The following is a 26,416-nucleotide window of genomic DNA, read 5'->3' as shown; positions in this document are numbered from 1 at the left end:
GAATCCTGATTGGGCAGACCTGACCTCTGACGTTACCCTGAATAACTACCAATCAGACACAAGACTTCAACTCTTCACCTTATTTGCATAAGAGATTCTATATAAAAGCGCCTTGTCATACCCTGCTCACGCTCTTTTTCCTTTTCGTTGGCGCTTTGTAGCTACACAGTGCTATGCCAGAGCCAGCGAAGTCTGCTCCCGCCCCGAAAAAGGGCTCCAAGAAGGCGGTGACTAAGGCGCAGAAGAAAGACGGCAAGAAGCGCAAGCGCAGCCGCAAGGAGAGCTATTCCATCTACGTGTACAAGGTTCTGAAGCAGGTCCACCCTGACACCGGCATTTCGTCCAAGGCCATGGGCATCATGAATTCGTTTGTGAACGACATTTTCGAGCGCATCGCAGGTGAGGCTTCCCGCCTGGCGCATTACAACAAGCGCTCGACCATCACCTCCAGGGAGATCCAGACGGCCGTGCGCCTGCTGCTGCCCGGGGAGTTGGCCAAGCACGCCGTGTCCGAGGGCACCAAGGCCGTCACCAAGTACACCAGCGCTAAGTAAACAGTGAGTTGGTTGCAAACTCTCAACCCTAACGGCTCTTTTAAGAGCCACCCATGTTCTCAAAGAAAGAGCTGGTGCTTGTATTCCTCCTCTGCTGGCCACTGACAAACCCTTGTAACTCGCTACTGTGTTTTTTAGTCTGAAGTAAAGCAGTTATTTAACTAATCCTTAATGACTTTTTTTTTTAGATCTGCCATTCTAATCTTAGAGTTAAGTAAGGAGATGGGAAATTTTCTATTATAAGTTCGAAACCAATTAAAATACGTTAGAAACCAATTAAAATACTCGTCGGTCCCCCGTCGGTTAGTGATTTGGAACAGTGCCAAGTTGCAGCGGTTGTCAGTTTGAATTTGCCCGGGCAACGCCCGCCCTTCCTCTGCATCCTGATTGGTTGTTGTATCCAGGAAGTCCACGGTCGGCTTGGGTGCGCCAAAGGAATCCAAACCCCGCCTTTATTTGGCCTTCCTTACAAACTCAGTAAACTGTTAGTTTCTCATTCTTTAGTATTTTATCGCTTTCGGGAAGGAGATTTATTTCTAATTAGTTTTCGTTGGATAGAGCGTTTTTTTTTTTTTTTTAAAGGGACCCTTTATGGCAACATAATCAGTCTTTTTTTTTGTTTTTGAGGAGACTTCCTCTGTCGCCCAGACTGGAGTGCGGTGGCGCGATCTCAGCTCACTGCAGCCTCTGCCTCCCGGGTTCCAGCGATTCTCCTGCTTCACCTTTCCGTGTAGCTGGGATTACAGGCATGCGCCACCACGCCCGGATAATTTTTGTATTTTTAGTAGAGATGGGGTTTCACCATGTTGGCTAGGCTGGTCTCGAACTGACTTCAGGTGATCCACTAGCCTCAGCCTTAAAGTGCTAGGATTACAGGCATGAGCCATCAAGCCCGGCTACAACGGAATTTGAATGCCGTAGTTTTCAGCCTGAGAAAGATCAATGCTTTATTTCTGATTAGAATACTATTTTCCCTTTATGGTATATCTATATAAGCAAAGGCATTAGAAGCCTAAACAGGACAATTCGGGGCGTAATGAAGGCAGAAAGCTTGAGGACATTTATCCCAGACTCTCTTCTGAAACAAGTCAATTTCAATTTTAAAACTCCTTTCGTTAGTATTTTAAATACTGTTTTTGACTGCCTAGAAGAAGTGAGGAAAAACAAGTTCCCCCTTATTCAGGTTGTCACAAATGAGAACCAGTCACCCAACAAACGATGTTGCTCTAGGTTGTAACTTCAGTCATGTGTCTCTTAGGTAAAAATCCAAGGTCTATAAAGCATTTGGAAGCTCCCACTATGACTGGGTTTTGGTTTCAAAGGTAGTAATTGTATATAAACTTGAGTTACTATCTAGTTTATTTAAAATGGATCTAAATTTAGCACAGTAATAACATCTAAAACAATTAGTATTTTTGTTAAATCCACTATCAAATACACACGTTTCCCTTGTTGACTCAAGTCCTGTTTTTTTCAAAGCCCAGTTAAATATTGCCTGCTTTATGAAATTTCTTCTATTTTTTTAGCTTTTTCTCGGACACTTGTCCAGCCTTTGAAAACTGTCTCTGTAGAGTTTCTAAAATATGTATCTCTCTGAATTGCTATCTGGTTTGTTGTATATATTTCTATGTAGAAAATATACACTCAAGTTCTTTTCCTTCACCGTACTAAGGATAACTGAACTGTTATCAATTCTGTGAATAAACAGAACTTAAATTACTTTTATGACATTATTGTTATGTTACATGGGCCTCTGACCCTCTCTATTAATCCAAATAGTCAGATGATAATTTCCAAGCTAAATAACTTGCTTCTTTGTCTTACAGGATATAGAAATCAGAATAAAAAGCAGGGTTTGTAAGAAAAGGAGGATTGCGACTGACTCATGGGTATATTGTCCAGCCACAGGTGAAAATTTGTAAAGGCTAGGTTTTCGAAAACTATACAAAGTTAAGTTGAAAACAACCCAGCTAATTCTCCTGTTACTCAGAAGACTAAACTGCCTAAGGGGTAATGAAACAAATGATCACCTTATGGGTTATTTTCATCTTGCTGGTGTCCCCTTAATAAGGACAAAGAGTTAATACTTTGCTTGAAAAACTGAATGGGACTGGGCGGGGTGGCTCACGCCTGTAATCCCAGAACTTTGGGAGGCCAAGGCTGGTAGATCACTTGAGGTCAGGAGATCGAGAGCAGCCCCTGCCCCTGGGGGATGGTGAAACCCCGTCCCTACTAAAAATACAAAAATTAGCCCGATGTGCTGGTGGGACCCTGTAATCCCAGCTACTCGGGAGGCTGAGGCAGGAGAATCACTTGACCCCAGGAGGCACAGGTTGCAGTGAGCCGAGATCGTGTCAGTGCACTCCAGCCTGGGCAACAGAGGGGACTCCGTCTCAAAAAAAAAAAAAAAAAAAAAGAAAGAAAAACTGAATGCTGCAAGTTCAACCCATTACTAACCAGTTCCTGAAGAATTGGCTTTTTTCCCTTTTTTTTCCTCTGGCTTTTTCCTTCATTTTAAAAAGGGGGATGTAATAGTGCCTCTTGAGCAAATAGTTTTGGTATACTTAGAACAATGTCCTGTACATAGTAAGCATTCAATATATGTTGGCTAATACTACTGATGCCGGTTGTAACAGTAGTATTAGAAACCGTAACTCAAGTATGTCCATAAATGGCAATAGGGAAAAGAATTGCTGCCACTCAGCACAATTTGGAGTATTGAATGTGATTGTTTACTTTTTCTAGAAGGAAAGTGACCTAAGACACTGATCTAAACTGAATGTACATGGCTAATGGTTTGGATAGACAGATTTTTTTAAGTGGGGAAAAGTGGAGGTTGTGTTGACTGGAAGCTTTGGGGAACAGTGATATGGATGAATTTCCCAGAATGGTCCCAGAGTATGAGAATAATATCCCACGTGAATGCTAACCTAAATTCCCACTCTTCAGAGGAGGCTATCAACAATCAGGTACACATCAACCATATGGCTGTCATGTAGTCTCTTTTCCTATCACCCCACTTATTGCCCAAGTGATTTACTTGTAAACAATGTGACCAGGGTGGTAGGCAATGGTAGAGGTGATACTTGAGCTCTGTAGTATAGACTTAGCTCACCAAGGCTGACCTCTGGATACTGCTGCTGCTAAGTGTCCCATATGTCAGGGGAAGTATTCTTGTGTTCTTGCAAGTATTTTGTCATGGATGAGGCAGAGATTTGTCTTCACTGAGATAAACACTCTAGATTTCGATATGCTTCACTTTCTTACATGCTATTGCTAGCAGGACCATCTGTGAACTTACTGAACGCTTTATACCTCATATCTCAACATTTTTTGGACCCATTTCTATACATTATACAGAAAGGGTAAGGTAATGCATGGATGACCATGAGACTCGGTAGTCCTAATGTGTACCACATTCCTTATAAGCAGAAGTCTGAATTTTTGGAAGACTCAGTTAAAGTGGCATGTAGTCATTTAGCACCCTCTTGAAGTACTGTTCAATTTTGGACGTTATAGATGAGCTGAATAGTGACTAAGAAAAAGCATAATTTCTTCTGTAGACAAAATGCATTCGTTAAAGGAGAGGTAGGAATGGAGTGGTACCTTTCATATTACACTTAATAATAGCCAACTCAAAAAAGTTATGCTTTTCATGTTTCCAACTCAGGGCTCCCTGCTGTTTTTTTTGTTTTAGAAAAGGAGGAGTACATACTCCCACCAGTAGTCATGGAGATGCCTCTGTTTATTGATTTACCAAAAATGATTTATTTTTATATGAAGTTTAAAGCAGTTTAAATTACATTCATTTGCTGGCTTAGAGAACTGTGGGAAGTCTTGACTTAATGGGTGTTGGGCTTTTGGACTCCTCCTCTGTTTGTCAGTTTTCTTTTTGTTTCTGTTTCCCCGCCTTCCCCCACTCCTCCCCTCTCTTTTTAGGGGCATAGGCAAGGAGCTGTGACAGACAATTTGAGTGTTTTTAAAAATAGTCTCATAAAAAATATACCTTTGACTGGGTGCAGTGGCTCATGCATGTAATCCCAGCACTTTGGGAGGCTGAGGCAGGCACATCACGTAAGGTCAGGAGTTAGAGATCAGCCTGGCCAACATGGTGAAACCTGTCTTTACTAAAAATACAAAAATAAGCCAGTCGTGATGGTGCGTGCCTGTAGTCCCAGCTACTTGGGAGCCTGAGGCAGGAAAATCGCTTGAACTCGCAAGGCAGAGGTTGCAATGAGCTGAAATCGTGCTACTGCACTCCAGCCTGGGCAACAGAGAGAGACTCTGTCTCAAAAAAAAAAAAAAAAAGAAAAGAAAAAAAAAGAAAGAAAACAAAACATTTTTTCCCCAACACTTTTCAAAGAATGGTTTAAAAGCAATGACAATCCATGATCAGTGAGAATTCCCACCCAGATTATGGTCTCTCAATTCCTTTTTCAAAGGGCAGGCAGGCTACTTGGAGACTTGGGTAAATTTATGGATTTTAATACATTCAAGAGGAACAGCAATCAAATGCCATATTTGGATCTGGTGGGATCTCATTCAGACAAAATCAATATAAAAATATTTGAGACAATTCAGGATTTTCTTTAAGGGCTAGGTATTGGATAATGTTACACATCATTTTTAAAATTTTCTTAGGTGTAAAATCTTAGCGTTTTTTCTTTATATCCATATCTGTTAGGATATTTGTGAAAATATTCATGATTAAAATCACATATTTGGGATTTCATGTTTCAGATATTTTTTAGACTCCCTCATCTGTCAGTGTGGGTGCGGATAATGAAACAAAATGGGCAAGATGTTGGTAATTGTTGAAGCCTGTGCGACGAGGCTTGGGAAGTGCAGGATTCTCTATATTTTTGTGTCTGCTTCAGGATGTCCATGAGCACTCCCTTTCCCCTCCAAAAAAAAAAGTTAAAAAAAAAAAAAAAGCTGGCCAAATCAGTGAACATCTTTCTTTTTTGGTCAACAAAGGGCTACCCTGAGAGGAATCTACATGCAGAGAATTTCAGGCGACTGAACTAACAGAACGTCAAGAAGCGCTGCGGGCTGGAGAGCTGCTGTTGGAACAGGGAGGAGTTCTCCGGGCCGCACCCTGCCTCCATCCCGCAAGCGAGTTGAGAAGCGCTATCGCCATCTTGTGGCGATAATGGATGGGATAAAGTAGCTAAAACTGTTTAGTTTTATGAGTTGAGAAGGGCTGTCGCCATCTTATGGCAATAACGGATAGGCTAATGTAGCCAAAACTTTGTTTCGTTTTATGATTTCGATTAGGCATTTCATTGCTACGGTTTAATAATTGAATATACAAAAAATACTATAAACCATCACATCCCCAGTAGCCCCCAGCCTCCCAGTTCCCCCATCTACTTGGCAAAGATTCTCTAGGCGGCTTCTTCTGAGCCCTCTTCTGGACTAGGTGGCCACCTTGGCCTATAAAGACCTGAACAAACCCGAACATAGTTACTAATAGCCCCGGTCTTCTCAAGTGCCTGCCTGAGAAAACTCAATTGATGCCGCCAAAGGAATTTACTGTTTGTTTCAGTCAACGTCTGAAGATAGGGCCCTCGTCTCCCAGGCTGTGTGGTAGGAGTGGAGCCTGATTTTGATATGTGCCAGTTATGAAACCCAGATGGTTCCCCACTGTCAGTGGTTACTAAATAAAATCTGTTTTCGTCATTTAAAGTAAGGCCTGGTGTTTTATCTTTGATATACTACAATTAACCACTTTTATTCGTTTCCTGTGTACCTGTCTGGAATGTCTTTATACAAACACAAACAAATGTGTCCCCTTTCATTCACATTTGCCCCCTTTCATTCAAATGACTGATGGTCATATGTTCTTCACAGGTTCTGTCTCTTGCTTTTCTCATTAACTGTCTTTCTTATTGCAGGTGGAGTGGCCGAAACTTCTCAGCAGGTGCATCTACACTAGTGACCTGAGGAGAGAAACCCTAACCCCACAATGGCTGCATCTTCTCTGAAGACGAGACTGATGCTCATCTTTGAAATGAAGGGCAGTGTGTGCATTTCTCCATGAAGGTATCCAGAAACAGTCATGCCAGAGCTGCTGTGGGGTGGCTGAACTGCTATTCCTTTTCTAGGGTGGGATCCCCACTCTTTGTAAGGAAGGATATTGGGGTCCTGACACTGGGAACTCATCTTGTCAGTGAGGCCTTCTTAAACTGCTGTCTTGTAATTGAGCCACCCCATCTGTGTTTCCTGTTCCAATTTAGGACTTTTTTTTTCTTTGGTCATAATATAAAGATCTGAAATGCTATGTTTTCCTTATTCATTGGCTTATTATCTTTACTATGCCATCCTCCACACTAAAAGTTTTTTGGAGCTGGATTTGGGAGTTGTGGGGTAGGTTATATTTTGATCACTTGTATTTCCCAGCTTCTAGAACAGTGCCCAGCAAAGTACTTCTCTGAATAAATGAATAAAGTAATATTCCTCTGCTCTGCTGTTGCCAACTGGAATATCCTGAGAGAACTTACTTTACTTTCCTCAGGGGATGATCCAGAAGATGAAAAACAAATTGTCATTCCACATAGTCCTCTTCTGAGTGTTTTTCAGTTTTGTTAAAACTCAGATTTTTTCTTTTTACCTGAATGTTTTTTTGTTAATGATTATTAGCATATACAGTATTTTCTTTTATGTACCAAAAAAAGGCAATTGATACAGTGCATGACTTGAAAATATACCTGCCTTCTCTGAGGCTCAAACTCAGGACTGTATTATTTGGAAAGCCTTGTTGGGTTGTGGCTCCCAAGAAATCATACCTAATTTCCCTTCTTTGAGAGCACTGATTTCTGAGTTTCCATTTCTCCTAGAAGAGAAACATTGGCTTGTAAGAATTTATGTATCATCAAGGCTTCCTTTTCCATCCTGCACTTAGAAGGACCCAAGACTTGAGGGCTGCGCTGTCAACACTATTCCTTGCTCACCCTCTCTTTTTTCTAATTATTTATGTCTTCCCGCCTTCAGAAATATCAGTTGCTCTTTCACCAGCCATTGTTTCCTCTCTGGCCGTAGTGCAGAGTAGGTGACGTAGTACAGCTGAAAGGATGAATGCTGGCAAACTTGCCTCTAGCCCAGATTTCTCCTTATTTTAAATCTGCACTTGCAACCACATGGCCTGAGACACTCCTCTTGAAAATATCACCAAAAGGACCTTATTATAAAAAGTCACCGCCATCTATTCAGGGCTATGTATTAGGGGACAATAAAGTGTGAGTCATGGCCAGGCGCGGTGGCTAATGCCTCTAATCCCAGCACTTTGGGAGGCCGAGGTGGGTGGATCACGAGGTCAGGAGATCTAGACCATCCTGGCTAACACGGTGAAACCCCATCTCTACTAAAAATACAAAAAATTAGCCGGGCGTGGTGGTGGGAGCCTGTAGTCCCAGCTACTTGGGAGGCTGAGGCAGAAGAATGGCGTGAACCCAGGAAGCGGAGCTTGCACTGAGCCGAGATCACACCACTGCACTCCAGCCTGGGAGACATAGCAAGACTTTGTCTCAGAAAAAAAAAATTGTGTCATTTACATTGTTTTATTTTATCCAACTTAATGTTTTTCACAAACAGGTATCATTATCCTCATTTTAGAGATGAAGCTGAGACTCAGAGTAGAAAACTTCCTTAAGTCACAAGATTGATAAGTGGCAAAGCCAGTACTAGAAAGCAGAATAGTTTTGATTCTGAAATGTGCTCCTTCTCACGTATCAGCTCCTGTTCCCTCCACATTCCTTGTCCGCATGTACCCAATGGTACACTTGACACATATTTACAAATTTGTGCATTCCCACCCATTAGATATACATCTCCACCTCCAATGACTTACCAACTCTTGTAGATTATTCCCACATATTTGCTTTCTTTTCATTCATTCCTTCATGCATTTGTGGCACATAGCATTATGGAGGAAATCCTGTGTCACATGTATTCACTGCAGACTTCAGAGGCTGAAGGAACATGGCCTAGCATCTGGGGCCCTTCCTTGTTTGAAAAGTTTCTGGTTTCTCCACTTCTAGGCTCGCCATCTTCCGACCTTCCTGACAGATAAGAAATACACTTCAAAGCTTAGTCTGAGAAAGCAACTTCTCAAAGTTTTTCAAAAGAGCTTGTATCCTTTTAGTCTGGGTTTTAAACCATTACTTGTTTCTATATACATTTTTCCAGATAAGTTTTTAAAAATTATTTCTACCGGACCAGGCACGGTGGCTCATGCCTGTAATCCCAGCACTTTGGGAGGCCAAGGCAGGCGGATCACGAGGTCAGGAGTTAGAGACCAGCCTGGCCAACACAGTGAAACCCCGTCTCTACTAAAAATACAAAAATTAGCAGGGCGTGGTGGCGGGCACCTGTAATCCCAGCTACTCGGAGGCTGAGGCAGGAGAATCGCTTGAACCTGGGAGGCGGAGGTTGCAGTGAACTAAGATTGTGCCATTGCACTCCAGCCTGGGTGACAGAGCTAGATGTCATCTCAAGAAAAAAAAAGAAAAAAAAATTATTTCTACCTAGAATGTATGTTTCATGCCCAACTAAAGAGGTTCTTCTCTTTTCCTCATACGGAATATCCTATTTCCATGCCTGGAACCCCCTACTTCCTATTCTGTCTTCAGTTTCATCTTCTAATGCCCATTCTTGATCCCTTTGATCTATTGCTTTTTTCTAAACTCTCACAGTTCTTTAAGCCTGTTTTGCATTTTTGCTCTTCCACCATGTGCTTTATGTGGCTTCTTTTCTGAACATTTCCATCTCAAGAATAGTAAGTATCACATTGTAACCTCACACACTGTTGACACGAGTAAACTTCAGTCTGTTGATTTGTTCTGAAAACAGTGGAAATAACTGGTTTTCCTGTCTTTTCTTTCCTTCTTTTCTTTCTCACTCTGTCACCCAGGCTGGAGTGCAGTGGTGCAATCTTGACTCACCACAACCTCCGCCTCCCTGATTCAAGCAATTCTGCCTCAGCCTCCTGAGAGCTGGGACTATAGGCGAGCATCACCACACCCCACTAATTTTTGTATTTTTAGTAGAGACAGGGTTTCACCATGTTGGCCAGGCTTGGTCTCAAACTCCTGACCTCAAGTGATCCACCTGCCTTGGTGTCCCAAAGTGCTGGAATTACAGGTGTGAGCCACTGCGCCTGGCCAGAGCTGGTTCTTTTTCTTTAGAGCGACTTTTTATAGCTGTCAAGGTAGAAAACAGAGAATTTCTTTATAACTTGCAATTTCTACAGTTGGCAGCCTCCTCTGCTCAGGCCTTGTCAATGTCTGGTTTTCCCACCCTCCCAGAAATGGGGTCTCGATCTATCACCCAGGCTGGAGTGCAGTGGCGTGATCATGGTTCACTGCAGCCTCAAACTCCTGGGCTCAAGTCATCCTCCTACCTCAGCCTTCCAAGTAGCTAGAACTACAGGTGTGTGCTACTACAATGACTAATTTATTTTCTTAGAGACGAGGTCTCGCTATGTTTCCTAGGCTAATCTCAAATTCCTGGCCTGAAGTGGTCCTCCTGCTTGGGCCTCCTGAGTCGCTAGGATTACAATAATGTCTAGTATGAAGGAAGTTTGTCTTGATATGTTTCCTGCTCAAAACAAAATGCAACTTGTCATTTTCAAACTCTAAAATTCTTCTGGTGTGTTTTAAAATGTCTATACTGTAATAGCAAATAAATTAACTTTTATGACAGGGAATTGTTGCTTTGTCATTCAACTTACTTGTCTGGTAGGCAAAATGCCTTGGGTTCAAGTCCTCACAGAATTTTGTTTTTGCATTGTGTAGCCTTCCCTGATACTCATTTCTTTCCACAAAACTGTCACCCCTAGATAAAGCCTCATTTGCTTCATCTTGTAGGTTTCACACCTAACCCATAAGCATTTGGATAGTTGGGAGAAGCTATAATGGTATATCATTTGTTTTATAATAGTATGTAAGATTGATAATGGGACAAGTCAATAGCTTCCACATTGTGTTTAGGCTTTCCAGCAAAATTGGATTTAAATATCATATTTAAATATTTATAAACTTAAAAAATCTATTTTATGTAAAAAAGTTATATTGGAGTTTATCAAACTAATATACATATATATTTTCTTTTTGAGACAGGGTCTGGCTCTGTTGCTCAGGCTGGAGTGCAATGACGCATTCTTGGCTCACTGAAATCTCTGCCTCCCAGGCTCAAGTGATCCTCCCACCTCAGCCTCCCAAGTACCTGGGACTATACCTGGCCAATTTTTTTTTTCTTTTTTTTTTTTTTTTGGTAAAGACAGGGTTTTTCCATGTTGTTGAGGCTGGTTTCGAACTCAAACTCAGGTGATCTGCCCATCTCAGCCTCCCAAATGCTGGGAATATAGACGTGAGCCACCATGCCGGGCACAAACTCATATATTTTAATTTACTTTTAAATTAATCATGTTACAAAGTCAATACTTTATAGATTTGAATTCTAAAACTTCTTCGTTTTATTGAGATTTATACATACATGGTAAAATGTTTGGTTAACTCACCATGTTCTGTAAATGATGATGTCATTAGGACTAAAGTGTTCATCTGTACTTTTAAGAATTAAAAGAAGACATTGTTTTAGAAGACAATTTCAGGAAATGTTAATAATTTAAAATGTAATGGCCTTGGTTACTTTTCAGTTGCTTTTAGCTTATCTTTTTCCCTATTATGAATATAAGTTTTATGAATATTTTTGTGTATGTTTTTTGGTGTACATATGTGCTCATTTCTTTTGTTGAGACGGATTCTCAGTTTGTCATCCAGGCTGGAGTGCAGTGGCACAATCTCAGCTCACTGCAACCTCCGCCTCACAGGTTCAAGTGATTCTCCTGCCTCAGCCTCCCGAGTAGCTGGGACTACAGGTGGGTGCCACCATGCCCGGTTAATTTTTTGTATTTTTAGTAGAGATAGGGTTTCACTATGTTAGCCAGGATTGTCTTGATCTCCTGACCTTGTGATCCACCCGCCTCGGTCTCCCAAAGTGCTGGGATTACAGGCATAAGCTACTGCGCCCAGCCTGTGCTCATTTCTTTTGAGCATATAATAGGAATGGAATTAACAGTTTTTAAGGTAACCATATATTTAGGTTTAGTAAACACTGACAAATATTTTTCTAAAATGTATAAACCAATTCAAACTCCTATAATATAAGATGATTTTAATTGCTTCAAATTTTTGCCTTTATCTTATTAGGCTTTAAGTTTTGCCTTTCTGAATAGGATGTGTTAGTGATATCTCACTGTTGCTTTCATTTTCAGTTTCCTGATGAGTCATAATATTGTGTACCTATTCATATGCTTTATATACATTGAATGTCATTTAGTGGAAGAGAATGTTCGTGTCTTTGCCCATTTTTAAATTATTTGTACTTATCGATTTGTAACAATTTTTTCCATATGGACTTTTCCATATGGACATATCATTGACCTAACTAACATAATTTGTTGAAAAGACAACCCTTGCACTGCAGTGTTACCTTTCTCATGAATCAGGTGACTATACACATGTTTCTGGCTCAATAGCAATCATTCTCATTACCATAGTTTAAGATAGGGGTTGACAACTTATAGTGTAAGTTCTCCAACTGTGTTCTTCTTTATAATTGGCTTTTCATTTTCATAGAAGTGTTAGAATCGGGAAGAAATACTTCCTAACTCAGAGGTCAACAAACTATGGCCCGCAGACCAAATATGACCCACCACCTGATTTTCAAAAAAAGTGTTATTGGAACACAACCACATTCACTTATTTGTGTATTATCTATGTCTACTTTCCCACCAGAACAGCAAAGTTGAGTTGTTGTGACAGAGACCTTATTGTCTGCACAGCCTAAAATATTTACTATCTGGCTTCTTAAAATATTGGTTAACTTAATTCGTTCCATAGGGCAACATCATCTTGATACTAGACCTGGACAAATATATTATAAACAAAGAAACTTATTGACCAATATCCTTCATGAACAGAGATACAAAGGTTCTAAACAAAATTTTAGAAAATTCAAATTCAGTAATACGTAAAAAGAATAATACATCATGATCAAGTATTCCTGGCTTTTCCAAAAAATGTAGAGTTGTTTAAACATTAGAAAAATCAATCAACATAATATACCATATTAACAAACTAAGAAATCTCAACAGAGGAATGTTACAAGAAAAACGTGGGACTGTAACATTTCTCCCAAACTCAGAAGGAACCGAGAGACCAAAGTATGACTTGGACAAGTTCAGCTTGATAAGTAGATGAGTTTATTAGGACTTATATACAGGGCATTCCTGGACGGCAGCAAGACAGCTCTAGAGAGCTGTGTTGCCACCATCTCTAAGCTGCTTTTAAGCTAATGTTCTGGTCTTTGCCTACTGTGTTTAGGCAAGGAGACTGTTTTCCTTGATCAGTTACTCTCTGGGATGTTTGGGTTCTCAGGGATACCTGCTGCTCAGCTGGGTACCATGGCCTTGGCTTATCACCCAGCCTTCAGGGTTCAAGTAGCAGATATCACCCTTAAGCAAGCTGGTGGAGGACTGTCACACTATAAGGCAGAAAAAGCATTTGACATAATTCAACATTCATTACTGATGAAAACTCTCAGTAAACTAGAAATAGAGGAGAACTTCCTCATGTGATAAAGTGTATTTACAAAAAATCTACAACTAAGATTATACTTAAAGACTGAATGTTTTCCCCCTAAGGTCGTAAACAAGATAGTCATGTTTGCTTTCACCACTTCTATTCAATGTTGTATTGGAAATTCTAGCTAGTGAAATTAGGGGAAAAAAGAAAGAGGAAAGAAAAGAAGGAACAATGGAAGGAAAGAAGGATCATCTAAATTGTGAAGATAGCACTTATCATTATTCTCAAATGACATGGCCATCTCATGTAGAAAATCAGAATGTACAAAAAGCTACTAGAGTTAATGCTTGAGTTCAGAAAGGCTGTAGGATGCAAGATCAATATTAACTGCATTTGTATATACTAGTAACAATCAGAAATAAAATGTTTAAAAAGTTATAATAAAACTAAAATATGAAATACTTAGGGATAAGTTTGAGAAAAGATGTGAAATATCTATACACTGAAAACTACAAAATATTTCTGAGAGAAATTGAAGAAGACTTTACTACTTGGAGAGATAAAACTTGCTTTATAGGCCAGAAAACTCAGTATTGTTAAGATAACAATTATTCTCAAACGAATACACAAATTCAACACTAACCCAGTCAAAACCCAGGAGGTTTCTTTGCAGAAATTGGCAATCTGATTCCAAAATTAATATGGAAATGAAAAGGATCTACAGTTGCCAAAACAACTCTGAAAAAGAACAAACCTGGATGGCTATCAACTACCTCATTTCACAGAATTATTATAAAGCTTCAGAAAGCCAGACAGCATGGTATGGTTGTAAGATAGGCAAGTAGGTCAATGGAACACAATAGAGAATCCAGAAACAAACCAACATGTATATAAACAACTGATGTTTGAAAGAGGCCCAAAGGCATCCTGGTGGAAAAAGGATAGTCTTTTCAAACAGTAGTGTTAGAAAAGTTGAATATCCACATGCAAAATATATATATATATAATATGTTATATGTATATATATATATGAACTTATGTCTATACCTTGCAAAAATTAAAACAGTTCATACATTTAAACATAAAACCTAAAACTACAAGACCTCTACAAGAAAATGTAAGAAATTTTTGTGACACTGGATTAGGCAAAGATTTCTTAGATATGACAGCAGAATTCATAAAAGAACAAACTGATGCACTGGATTTCTTCAAAATTAAAAATAGCTCTTTGAAAGTCAGTGTTAAGAAAATGAAAAATCAGGCCACAAACTCGGGGAAATACTTATAAATGCACTTACCTGATAAAGGACTGGTATCCAGAATGAACAATACTTAATATAGTACTCTCAACACTAAGAGGATAAACAACCCAATTAAATAAGTGGGCAAAAGATATGAACAGACACTTCAAAGAAAACGTATTGTTAGCAAATAAGCACAGGAAAATACTTTGAATATCAGTCATTTGGGAAATGCAAACTCAAATCACAATCAAATACCACTACACATCTATTAGAATGCCTAAAATTTAAAAGACTGAAGGTGAAGTATTGGAAAGGACATAGCGGAATTGGAACTCTTATAAATTTGTCCTATGCATGTAAATACTATGGAAAACATTTTGACAGGTTCTTAAAAAGTTAATCATACAACTAATGTTGTTAATCATACTACCATATGATTCAGCCATGGCACTTCTAGGTATCTACTCAAGAGAAAAGGAAATATGTGTCCATATAAAGATTTGTACAAAAATACTCATAGCAGCTTTATTTGTATTAGTTAAATCTGGAAATAATCCAAATGTTCATCAATAGATGAATGGCTAAAATATTGTGGTATATCCCTGCAAAGAAATACTATTAAGCAACAAAAGAAACAAACTGTTGATTCAAAATATGTTACTCTTCTTTTTCTTTTTGTTTGAGATGGAGTCTCACTTTGTCACCCAGGCTGGGGCACAGTGGTGCAATCATAGCTTGCTGTAGCCTTGAACTCCTGGGTTCAAACCATCCTCCTGCCTCAGCCTCCTGAGTAGCTGGGACTATAAGTGTGTGCCACCACACCCAGCTAATTTTTAGAAATTTTTTTGTGGAGACGAGGGGTTGTAGGGGGGTGGTGCAGTTTCTCACTATTGCCCAGGCTGGTCTTGAACTCCTGGTCTCAAGTGATCCTTCCACCTAGGCCTCCCAAAGCACTGGGATTACAGTGTTAGCCACTGTGCCCAGCCTAAAATATGTTAGTTTTTTGTTGCTGCAAAATACATTAGCACAAACTTCAGGGTCTCAAAAAAACACACGTTTATTATCTCAGGATAATAAATGATCAGGAGTCTGGGCATGACTTAGGTCTTTTGCTTAGGGTCTCACAAGACTAATCGAAGTGTCCCACCAGGATGCATTCTCATCTAGACACTTGACTGGGGAAGAATCCATGTCCAAGCTCACTCAGGTTGTTGGCGGAATTCATTTCCTTGCAGCTTTAGGTATGAGGACACCCGCTTCTTGCTGGTTGCTGGCTGGAAGATGCCTTTAATTCTGAGAGGCTGCCCGCACTTCCTAGAGGAGCTTGAAGCTCCTGGCCATGTGGACTTTCCCCACACGACCACTTACATCATGAAACCAGCAAGGACTGCTGAGTAAATAGTTATGCTGAGTAAAAGAAACTGATCAAAATACAGTACATACTGTATTCTATTTTTACAAAACTAGAAAATACAAACTAATCTACAGTGACAAAGGTTAGATCAGTGGTTCCTTTGAGTTGGGGGACAAAGTGAGATAGGAGAAAGGTATTACAAAGGGGGACAAGTATATTTTAGAGGTGATGGATAAGTTCACTGTCTTTTTTTTTTTTTTTTTTTTTTTTTTTGAGACGGAGTGTTGCTCTTTTGCCCAGGCTCGAGTGCAATGGCGTGATCTTGGCTCCCTGCAATCTCTGCCTCCTGGGTTCAAGTGATTCTCCTGCTTCAGCCTCCTGAGTAGTTGGGATTACAGGCATATGCCACCATGCCCGGCTAATTTTTGTATTTTTAGTAGAGATGGGGTTTCACCATGTTAGTCAGGCTGGTCTCGAACTCCTGACCTCAGGTGATTCGCCTGCCTCGGCCTCCTGAAGTGCTGGGATTACAGGCGTGAACCACTGTGCCCAGCAAGTTCAGTGTCTTGATTAGGGTAACGGGTTCATATGAATACTTATGTCACACTCATTAACGTGTATACTTTATGTGCAGTTTATCATATGCCAATTATACTTTAGCAAAACTATTTTTAAAAGCAAAAATGTAAAAAAAAAAAAAGGTAGTAATTCTAAAAAAAATGATAAAAACAAAATTACACCCACAGCCCATTCTGTTGTTCTTCCTACTTCTGCCTCCCAATAGTGGCAGTCAGAGGGGAAGAAGGAGGACCCCAGGTCACAAGCAGCAGAGATGAATATATCTCAGTGGTTTGTGATGGTCTTGTCTTGTCTGAACGTACTCACATCTGAAACTCCATAGATCACAAAAGAATATGAAGTCATTGGCCATAACTGGATGCAGACTCATATTCACTGTGAAAATACAACAACATGGGATATGGAATAATGAAAAGAATTAAAAAATTTAATAATGACACTAACAAGAGTAAAACAACTTTAAATAATTGATTGTTGGTCTCACTGTACTAAGTTCTTTATAAATAGTCATATACTTAATCTTGAAAAGAATTTTCCAAAGTGAGGTAGGAGATCAGCAGGACTTCTTTTCCAAGCACCATTAATGACCATGCGGATCAAAAACAGGATGCAGTTAAAAAACAAACAAACAAAAAAAAACCTCAGCAGAGTGGTGGCTCACACCTATAATCCCAGTGCTTTGGGAGGCTGAGGTGGGAGGATCCCCTGAGCCTAGAAGTTCGATATCAGCTGGGCAACATAGTGAGAACTCCATCCCTAAAAATGTAAGTTAAAAAAAAATTAGCGAGACATGGTGGCCTACACGTGTAGTCTCAGCTGCTTGGGGGGCTGAGGTGGGAGGATTGCTTGAGCCTGGGAGATCAAGGTAGCAGTGAGCTACGATTGTGCCACTGCACTCCAGCTGAGGCGACAGAGCAAGACCCTGTCTCAAAAACAAAAAACCCTGGCTGGGTGCGGTGGCTCACACCTGTAATCACAACACTTCAGGACGCTGATGTGGGCAGATCACCTAAGGTCAGGAGTTTGAGACCAGCCTGGCCAATATGGTGAAACCCCATCTCTACTAAAAATACAAAAATTAGCTGGGCATGGTGGCATGCACCTGTAATACCAGCTACTAGGGAGGCTGAGGCATGAGAATTGGTTGAACCCGGGAGGTGGAGGTTGCAGTGAGTCAAGATGGAGCCACTGCACTCCAGCCTGGGCAATAGAGCCAGACTCAGTCTCAAACAAAACAAAACAAAACAGCTGGCTGAAACCAGCAGATGGTGACAAAGCAACCTCTAGTTGCCCTCACAGCTCATTAGAATAAAGACACTCCCATCGGCGCCATGACAGTTTACAAATGCCATGGACATGACTCAGAAGTTACCCTATAGGGTTCTGGGAGCTCCCCCTGCCCCTTTTCTAGAAAATTCTGAATAACACACTACTTAATTAGCATATAATTAATAGTGGGTATAAATATAGCTAGCCTGTGTGCTTTACTGTGGCTCTTTCTTCAGTTCTGGCTCCTGCTCTGACTCCTGCTCTGGACTGCTCCTGTTGCTGAACACTGCTCCTGCCCTTCCTGTCTGTTCTACTGGTGGAGCATCCACTTTGCTGTACACTGCTATTCTGGGCTGTTCTGCCTGTGGGTTAGTTGTGCTTTCTGCAGCATCCACCTTGCTGTACACAGTTGCTGTAGGCTTCTCTGCCTATGGGTTAGCCTTGCTTTGTGGAGCACCCGCTTTGCTGTACTCTGCTGCTACTCTGGGATGCTCTATGGGTGAGCCTTGCTCTGTGGAGCACCTATTATGCTGCATGCTGCTACTCTGGGCTGCTCTGCCTGTGCGTTAGCTTGTGCTGTGTGGAGCGCCCACTTTGCTGCATGCTGCTACTTGGCTGCTCTGCCTGTGGGTTAGCTTGTGCTCTGTGGAGCACCCACTTTTCTGTATACTACTACTACAGGCTGTGCTGCCTGTGGGTTAGCACACAGGTCGCCCTTTGTTTATGGAGCAGTTTGCTGTACACTTTTGGTCTAGGAAGTGTTTTTAAATTAACTCTGAAGCCAAAAGCCCTCCAGGGTTAAGTCCCAATTTTGGGGTTCACCTGTGTCAGCCTGGTGACCCTGAAGGAAGGAACCATCAAAATGAAGAGACCATGAAGGGAGCATCAAGATGAGGCGGTTGACCATCAAGATAAAGTCTGGAGTTGTGATACTGTAATGCTATATACTAGCCAAAGGCTCTTTTCAGAGCCATGTTTTCTTGGTGACTAACTGGTTGTACACTGAAGCTTTGGAAACCTTTGCCTAGACCCAAATTAATGGCCAATTGGCACCATGTGGTTTCTGTGATTTCCCTGTCATATTGACCTTTCTGGGTAAACCAGGAAATGAAAGTGGGGCCTCCAGCTAGTCCCATGTTCAGATTATGTCCCCATTGCCCCGTTTTTGACCATTGTCTATTAAATCTCTAATGACTGGCTACTTGATATTACCATTCAGTTCCTAAATGCATGGTTGTATGTCAGAGCCATGTTCCTTCTAGGATTGGGTTAGAGTCCCACTCTAGGGGGAATTTATTGGGTTATTGTCAGTCCCACTCTACGTGGCATTAGAATTGAGAGTCCTGCCCTAGGGGCTTTGTTTTTTGGTCACCTTTCTAAGATTGGGGTTTAAATTTCCACTAAGGGTTCTTAATTTGGTCAGCGTTTTTTTACTTCCATACTTAAAGTGCCTTCTTTGTAACATTCCATTAGCTAGTGATGGTAGTTGCCAGCCCACTGCCCACTCATCTTTCACTTTTGTGGCACCTACTTCTTGATACCCATGTTCTTTTGGCAGGAGTCAGTGGTAATTGCCCTACTGCTCTTGAAGAAAAGGGAGGTGGAAATTTGAAAGGAAAAGTAACTGGACTCTCTGGACTTGGAAGAATTTCTGGGTTTAGTAGGTATCTCTGGTAGACATAACAACAGTGAGCGTCCTGAAACACTTGCTGCTAGGGTGCCTTTTAGGCAACTAAAGCAAATTCAAATTTGATGTCTTAAAAACTCATCTTCTATTATAACACTGTTTAGTACAAATTAATTTCCCAAGAAATTTGGCCTAAAAATGGTTCACTCTCCCTGGAGCCTCCTTGGTGCCTTAATATGAGGAAGGGGTCCTGCCAGTTCTCCACTATAGGATTCCATCCCAAGTTCATCAGGCACCCCTCTGCTTTAACAAACTAGCTCCAGCCTATATGCCATACTGCCTGAGGAAATAAGTCCAACCAGTCTAATCAGGAGTGATAAAGTCCTATCAGCCCTTAAAATCAAACTTACATCTATTGTGAGAGGTTGAGACGTTGCTAATGGCGGGAACAGTACTTGTGCCTTTTTCCATGTCTGATTTAGCTTCATGCAAGGGAAACATTGGCTGGTATCAGAGGATCCAGGGAAGTTTATAGTTTGATGTAACTTGGCATGACTTGCAAATAGTGTCCAGCTGCTGTGCTGTAGAGGAGAAACAAGGGATTTTTGAATACTACCTGGGCATATGCTGATGGAATGGCTGCTTGTAACCAGGATCATGCCATTTATTGTATGTGGGAGTGTACTTCCAGATTTGGACCCCCAGTGGGATTACCAGAGGGGTTCCTGAGATCTCAAATGTAGAAATCATAGGTAACTTGTTTAATAGAAGATATGAAAGTGTGCTTAATCCAGTTAATTATGACAAGGTTAGAGAAGTAACTGTAGGGGAGGATAAAAATCCTATTCTAGTCAGGGCTGTTTGGTTGAGGCACTCAGGAAATATTGCAGGACAGACTCCCCAGAAAGGCAAACTCTTTTATCACTCAGTCTGTCCTTGATGTTAGGAGGAAGCTATAACAGGCAGAAAGGGGAAACGCAAACTCCTATAAGCCAATTTTTAAATATGGCCTTTCCAGTTTACAACAATAGGCACAGGTCAAAACAGGCAGAGAGAACCAAAAGAAATAATCTCCAAAATGCAATTGTTAGTGACTACTTTAAGCACCCTCTCCCACCTCAGGGTTAGCCAGCCTGAGGAGATTTGAGATCAGCATCTCAGATGCCCAGATGAGAGCCCTGAACTTGCTGGCCCCAGGGCCAATATCACTGTGCCTTCTGTAAGCAAGAGGGCCATTGAAAAAGGGACTGTTCCAAGCTTCAAAGGGAGCCTAGGCTACCCAAACCCATAATGGCCAAGAAAACAAGACCGACGGGGCCCAAGGTCCCCCACAGCTCCCACTGGACACCTTACCATCTCCATGGAAGAGCCTTAGGTAACTTTTGAAGTGGCAAATAAAAATATTTAGTTAAAATGTGTTCTTATTGAGATAATAATTTTGTCAAATTCAGAAACTATATAAAGGTTGATTCAAATTATGGATTAGAAAAGGTTATGAAATAAGGAATCTATAAGTAGGAGAGATGTGAAGAAAGTTATGGATGTGGAGATGTATTTTTGGTAAGGAAGGTCATAAAGAATAATTGTATAAAGGAAGGTTATAAAGAAAAGAGCATAACTATATGAAAAAGGATCTTCAATTTTAAAAAATCAATATGAGAGGACTATTGCAGTACAAAAAGAAAATCTTATATGGTAAACTCTTGTTCTAGAGTCAAATTACTAGGTATTTAAGGAAGAGGTAGTATAGGACAAGTCAGAAAGTCCAAGCATATCACAGATGGTCTTTGTAAGTTGTGACAAGGTTTGTGAAGGGGAATATATAAAAGGAATTTTGTATATGATTCTTAGGAATAATTAAAAGGGAACTGTTTATAATAGTCTTTCTAAAGAATGGTCCCCTCTTTTAAAACAAGGTTTTCTGGCCAGGCACGGTGGGTTGCACCTGTAATCCCAGCACTTTGGGAGGCCAAGGCAGGTGGATCACAAGGTCAGGAGTTTGAGACCAGCCTGGCCAATATGGTGAAACCCCATCTCTATTAAAAATACAAAAATTAGCAGGGCATGGTGGTGCGTGCCTCTAGTCCCAGCTGCTCAGGAGGCTGAGGCAGGAGAATCACTTGAACCCAGGAGGCAGAGGCCGCAGTGAGCCGAGATTGTGTCACTGCACTCTAGCCTGAGCGACAGAGCGAGACTCCATCTCAAAAAAACTAAAAACCAAAAACCAAAAAACAAACAAAAAAAAACATGGTTTTCTTAAGGTATTGATTTGCTCTTAATGAAATTAATAAAAATTTTGCTTTTCAATTCTATAGCTTTTTTTTTTTTGAAAACTCAGATTCATATCTCAGAAGTGCTTTTAGCTTTTTGTCCCTTTGAGAAGCCTGATTTTTTTTTTTTTTTTTTTTTTTTGAGTCAGAGTCTTGCTCTGTCACCCAGGCTGGAGTGCAGTGGCACAATCTCTGCTCACTGCAAGCTCTGCCTCCTGGGTTCACGCCATTCTCCTGCCTCAGCCTCCCGAGTAGCTGGGACTACAGGCACCTGCCACCATGCCCAGCTAATTTTTTGTATTTTTAGTAGAGATGGGGTTTCACCATGTTAGCCAGGATGGACTCAATCTCCTGACCTCGTGATCCGCCCGCCTCGGCATCTCAAAGTGCTGGGATTACAGGCGTGAGCCACCATGCCCGGCTGAGAAGCCTGGTTTTAAATATTATCAAGATAGTTCCTGTGTTGTCTTTATTAGGTTTGTGATTGCTTAACGAAAACTGAAATTTACAAGGATTAAGGTTTTTACATCTGTGTAACTTTCTGTATTGCCTTTAAAGTCTTTTGATGATCATTTTGGTTAAATAAGTAACTATCGGTTACAATGACCTGTAGTTCTGTATCAACAAAATATTTTGGGTCTCTTAACTCTTTCTGACAAATGTGAACAGAATCAAATCCTAGTTTAAGACACTGGCTTATTGCTGGGGTGTATTAAAACTATAAAAATCACAAGGTTGCAAAATCTTGCAGCTCCTAGTATCACCACTTCTAGCTGTTTTAAAAAGGTTCTTATTAGGTGCTGTTAACGAATCCTTTGGAATGTTAAACTTCATGGAGTTATTAGCTGAGCACACTTGACCAGCATACCTACACTTGTGAACTGGTAGAAGACCTCCACTACCTATTTAAAAGAACCAACATGCAGCCAGAGGTGGAAATATGATGCTGTGGGTCAGCATAAAAGCATAAATTTTCTTCTTCTTAATGGTAGTTTTTCTGCTCTACCATTCCAGACAGTTTTTCCTGGTAAAGACCTCTTTTGTCCCTGCTAATGGAATTCAGTAAAGGGATCTCTACCATCATTCATGTGGTTCTTACCTTTTCCATAAGCTCAGCTGCTGAAATGGCTTGCTTTATTCCTAAGACTAGTTTTACCTAGTAGATGCTGAAATGACTTTTGGTGACTCTAAGACATTTTACTTACTACTGTCACTTGCAGGTCAGAGCTTGCCAGCTCCCAAGAGCTTCTCTAGTGCCAATTAGCTTTCTTTCAAAACAATATATAACGTTTCTCTTTCTAGTAAAATCTCCAACTTTCTCTGTTCTTCAGACATACCGAGGACCACCCCAGTCTGTGCATATGTCTCGAATTGCAATTTTGTGATTCCCAAATAAAATGTTTAGAGATTCATCTCTATATTTTATTTTGACTTTGACAGTACTTAGGCCAAAATTAGGAGTTAAATATAACAGAAATTGCTTCTCGGCCTTTTGGCTAACATCAAGTGTAATGTTTGTTCTTATCAATTTAATATCTGATATATCCTGTATCCAAGGAACAATATATTAAATGGACTTTTGGAAGTAGGAGATAGAATAGCAACTTCCTCTGTCCACTCCACACATCATCTTGGTATTGCAGTATTTCCAAAATGGTGCATCCTCCTCTGGGGGAAATTTTTTTTAAATGGTAGCAAGAGATTACAAGTGAAATATGATTCATACCTATAAATAACTGCTTTAGAAAGGGGCCAGTCTTGTTTTTATTTAATTAACCACATCTACTTATAATTATACTATTCTTTAGTGTCATTTTTGCCTAACACCTGAGTGCCTTATAAGATTTTTAAGCTCTATAAACTATGGTCCATGTTTCTATGACTTTCCATTTTAGTCTAGGTCCAACAAATAATATTGACATAACATTAAATAGTTCCATGATGTGATACAAGCATTTATATTTTTAAGGACAACTCCCCAGAATCCTTAGTAATGTTTTATCCAAAAAATTTTCAAGGTTTAGGGGGCAGAGGAATTTCATTTAAAAAAATGATGTGAGACAATTCCTATACTTCCTAGTCTGTCTACTTAGTCTTTAAAAGAAAAAAAAAGTTCCCCATAATAAACACATATCCCTCATTGAAGTGACTTCTAATAAAACATAGAAATAATGCAAGAATTAAAACTCACCTTCTTTTACACTGAGGAGCTCTCCTCAGGCATCCAACTTTGAAGCCTCCCAAGTGCACCTGAAGGGCTCTGGTCTGATGTTCTCCTTTTGTTGGGACTGGTGAGATCACACCTTTCACTCACATTCTGCCACACCCATCTCAACTGCTTTCTCCTTTGACTGGATTTCCATTAAAAAGTCGATAAAAATAAACAGCCTATATAGGCCTATAGGATTTGTGGGTGGTACTTTTGCAGGTTATATATGTTCTATCACCCCAAATTTTTCTTAGCACCTATTTTGTATAGGAAGTGTGCAAACAGTAACAATGCATTTAATGTTGAAAAGGAAAGACTTGATGCATGCAATGGTAATATAATTTCTTCAGGTTGAAAAATACAGAAAACTACTTATTTTGATTTGTGTTTTGCATTTCATTCTGAACGTAATAAAAACACAAAAAGGAAAGTTTAGTATGTATGCATTTAAAATGTTTTAACAGATATCAGCAAATAAGGATAGAAAACAAATGACAAACTAGAAAATATTTCTACTATGTAAAGTTGAAAAAGTAACTCCCAATAAGATGGAGGCTTCTCCAGAGTAGGGACTTGATCCTATCAGACAGATGTTGGTCAAAAAGTATTGAATATTTATGCCTCCACATCTTCTCATTCCTTCAGTTTATGGCTTTGATGCCACCTACCCTGGGATATTTCTCCTGACCTCCCAGGTTAAGGACCTCCCTTGTTTATGTACTTATGGCCTCATTTCGTTCTCCACAACACAAAGGAAAATTATATCAAATAATCTAATTACTTATCTAGTATTTGTATCCCAGGAGAATATGTAATTTCCCTAACTCTGTTCCCAACTCAGCAATAGGCCCCAGTATTGGTGAAGCAGATGCCTGGTCATATCATCCATTCTGGATATGCCACCACACTTAAGAACCACATCAGGGGAGTTGTAGAAGTGAGTTCCCAAAACATTTCCTCTTACCATTTCCACCTAGTCTGCCGGTTGTAGGGATATGCTTATTTTGTGGGTATACATTTTCCTGGACCTGTATTAAGGCAATTGAGTTCCAAAAGATACTAGTCCTGGCAATAACTTCAATTCCTGTTCTGTGCTTGATGCCTTCTTGTGTGTCTGTTTCTGAATGTGAGAGGCACATATCATCTGAATGTGAGAGGCACTTCTCTTGCTTTTGAGAACCTACAAGTAATTTTGTATGAATTATTTTGCTATTGCTTCAAGAATCTGAACGGTTTATAATATTTTGCTTATGAGAAAAATTAGGAACTAGAAGCCTGGAATGAAAGGAGAAACAAGACACAGTGGGCGGTGAGTCCACCATGAGGATCCACATCTTCAGACTGCTTTCACAAACACATTGTCTCTCTATGTCTTTCTATAAGGCAAAGGGAGTTAAGGAGGAGGTTTATGTAAGAAGAGCTGGGGAATCACCAAGTCTGAGAAAGTTCTAAGGAAAAATCCTACATAAAAAGGAGCTAGTGCTCACTTGGTGAGAGAGCAAAGGTAAAAAAAATTGATCCATTTGTTTATCTAGAAATATCTATGAACATTCTCCCTGCAAATCTGTTCCTGCACCCAATTCAAGCAGTTACATGGATTTCCTGAACCATAGCCATAGAAATACTTATTGTATTTCTACATTGAAGGTATACATTTAAAAACAACTATATGAGGCTGGGCGTGGTGGCTCACGCCTGTAATCTCAGCACTTTGGGAGGCCAAGGTGGGTGGATCACGAGGTCAGGAGTTTGAGACCAGCCTGGCCGACATGGTGAAACCCTGTCTCTACTAAAGATACAAAAAAAAAAAAAAAATAGCATGCCTGGTGGCACACGCCTGTAATCCCAGCTACTGGGGAGGCTGAGGCAGGAGAATCGCTTGAACCTGGGAGGTGGAGGTTGCAGTGAGCCGAGATTGCGCCATTGCACTCCAGCCTGGGAGACAGGGCAAGACTCCGTCTCAAAAAAAAAAAAAAAAGAAAAAGAAAAAAAAAGAAAAACCCAACCAACCAAACAAAAAAAACAACTATATGAAAGACTCCATAGATGAGTTGACTGTGATGGAGAGGGTTGCCACATAAAATATAGGATGCCCTGTTAAATTTGAATTTCAAATAAATAATGAATATAAGCATTTAATATAAGTAACTTTCAAATAATGCATGAGATATGTTAAAAATCTGAAGTTCAAATTTAAGTGGGCATTTTATATTTTTATATGCTATATCTGGCAATCCTAGATGAAGGAAGTCTCTCTTGCCTAACTCTTGGAAGGGCAAGCAGCTATACAAAAGTAGAGGATAATAAATACTTTCAAATAGTCGTGAGTTCTTAACGACAATGAAGCAAGGCAATGTTGGCTCTTTAAATGTGGAATCTTGAAAGGCCTCTTAGACCTGAGATCTGAAGAAAGAGAAGAAACCAGCCTCATTATAACTTGGGGAAGGGGACACTTCAGAGTAGTAATTAAGGTCAAAGACCAGACAGGTAAAATTCCTACCCCGACCCCAATTTATCATCTGATGACCTTGGGAAAATTATGTTTTTGTGCCTTGGATTTATTCACTTTTAAGTGGAAATTATTTGTACCTGTCTCATAATTTTTTATGGGAATGTTATGTAAATTTGACTAGAAAGTGCTTAGCACAGTGTCTGGTACATGTTGGCCCTCGTAATGTGTGGGGGTGTGATTGTGTCTTTTATGGCATGTCTGTTTCTCAGAT

The 26,416-nt window shown here is 40.2% G+C and overlaps 1 protein-coding gene, 1 long non-coding RNA gene and 1 other non-coding gene across 3 annotated transcripts in view; 2 read left to right on the top strand and 1 right to left on the bottom strand.

Annotated features, from left to right (window-relative positions):
- The first annotated feature begins 88 nt into the window (after positions 1-88).
- Positions 89-7,019, top strand: LOC100981494 (histone H2B type 1-J). The gene is made up of 2 exons (XM_024929047.5): positions 89-557; positions 6,452-7,019. Exon 1 carries the CDS (start codon positions 174-176, stop codon positions 552-554), a length of 381 nt encoding a protein of 126 aa, XP_024784815.1. The 5' UTR covers positions 89-173; the 3' UTR covers positions 555-557; positions 6,452-7,019.
- Positions 7,020-7,267: 248 nt separating this feature from the next.
- LOC129397933 (uncharacterized) overlaps positions 7,268-26,416 on the bottom strand; it is a 170,443-nt gene continuing 151,294 nt past the window's right edge. The window contains exons 3-4 of the long non-coding RNA XR_010112397.1: positions 8,404-8,614; positions 7,268-7,389 (exon numbers count right to left, since the gene is read on the bottom strand). This is a non-coding gene — a long non-coding RNA (uncharacterized LOC129397933). The remainder of the gene's footprint in view (positions 7,390-8,403; positions 8,615-26,416) is intronic.
- Positions 22,961-23,151, top strand: LOC112440314 (U2 spliceosomal RNA). The gene has a single exon (XR_003028475.1). It is a non-coding gene; the product is annotated as a U2 spliceosomal RNA (small nuclear RNA).

This window comes from Pan paniscus, chromosome 5 (genome assembly GCF_029289425.2).
Source record: "Pan paniscus chromosome 5, NHGRI_mPanPan1-v2.0_pri, whole genome shotgun sequence".
Lineage (NCBI taxonomy): Eukaryota > Metazoa > Chordata > Mammalia > Primates > Hominidae > Pan > Pan paniscus.
This window is presented reverse-complemented; position numbering and strand designations above follow the sequence as displayed.

What these genes read in the sequence shown, in the direction of transcription:
- LOC100981494 (XM_024929047.5), top strand. Translation starts at nt 174, where the DNA reads ATGCCAGAGCCAGCGAAGTCTGCTCCCGCCCCGAAAAAGGGCTCCAAG.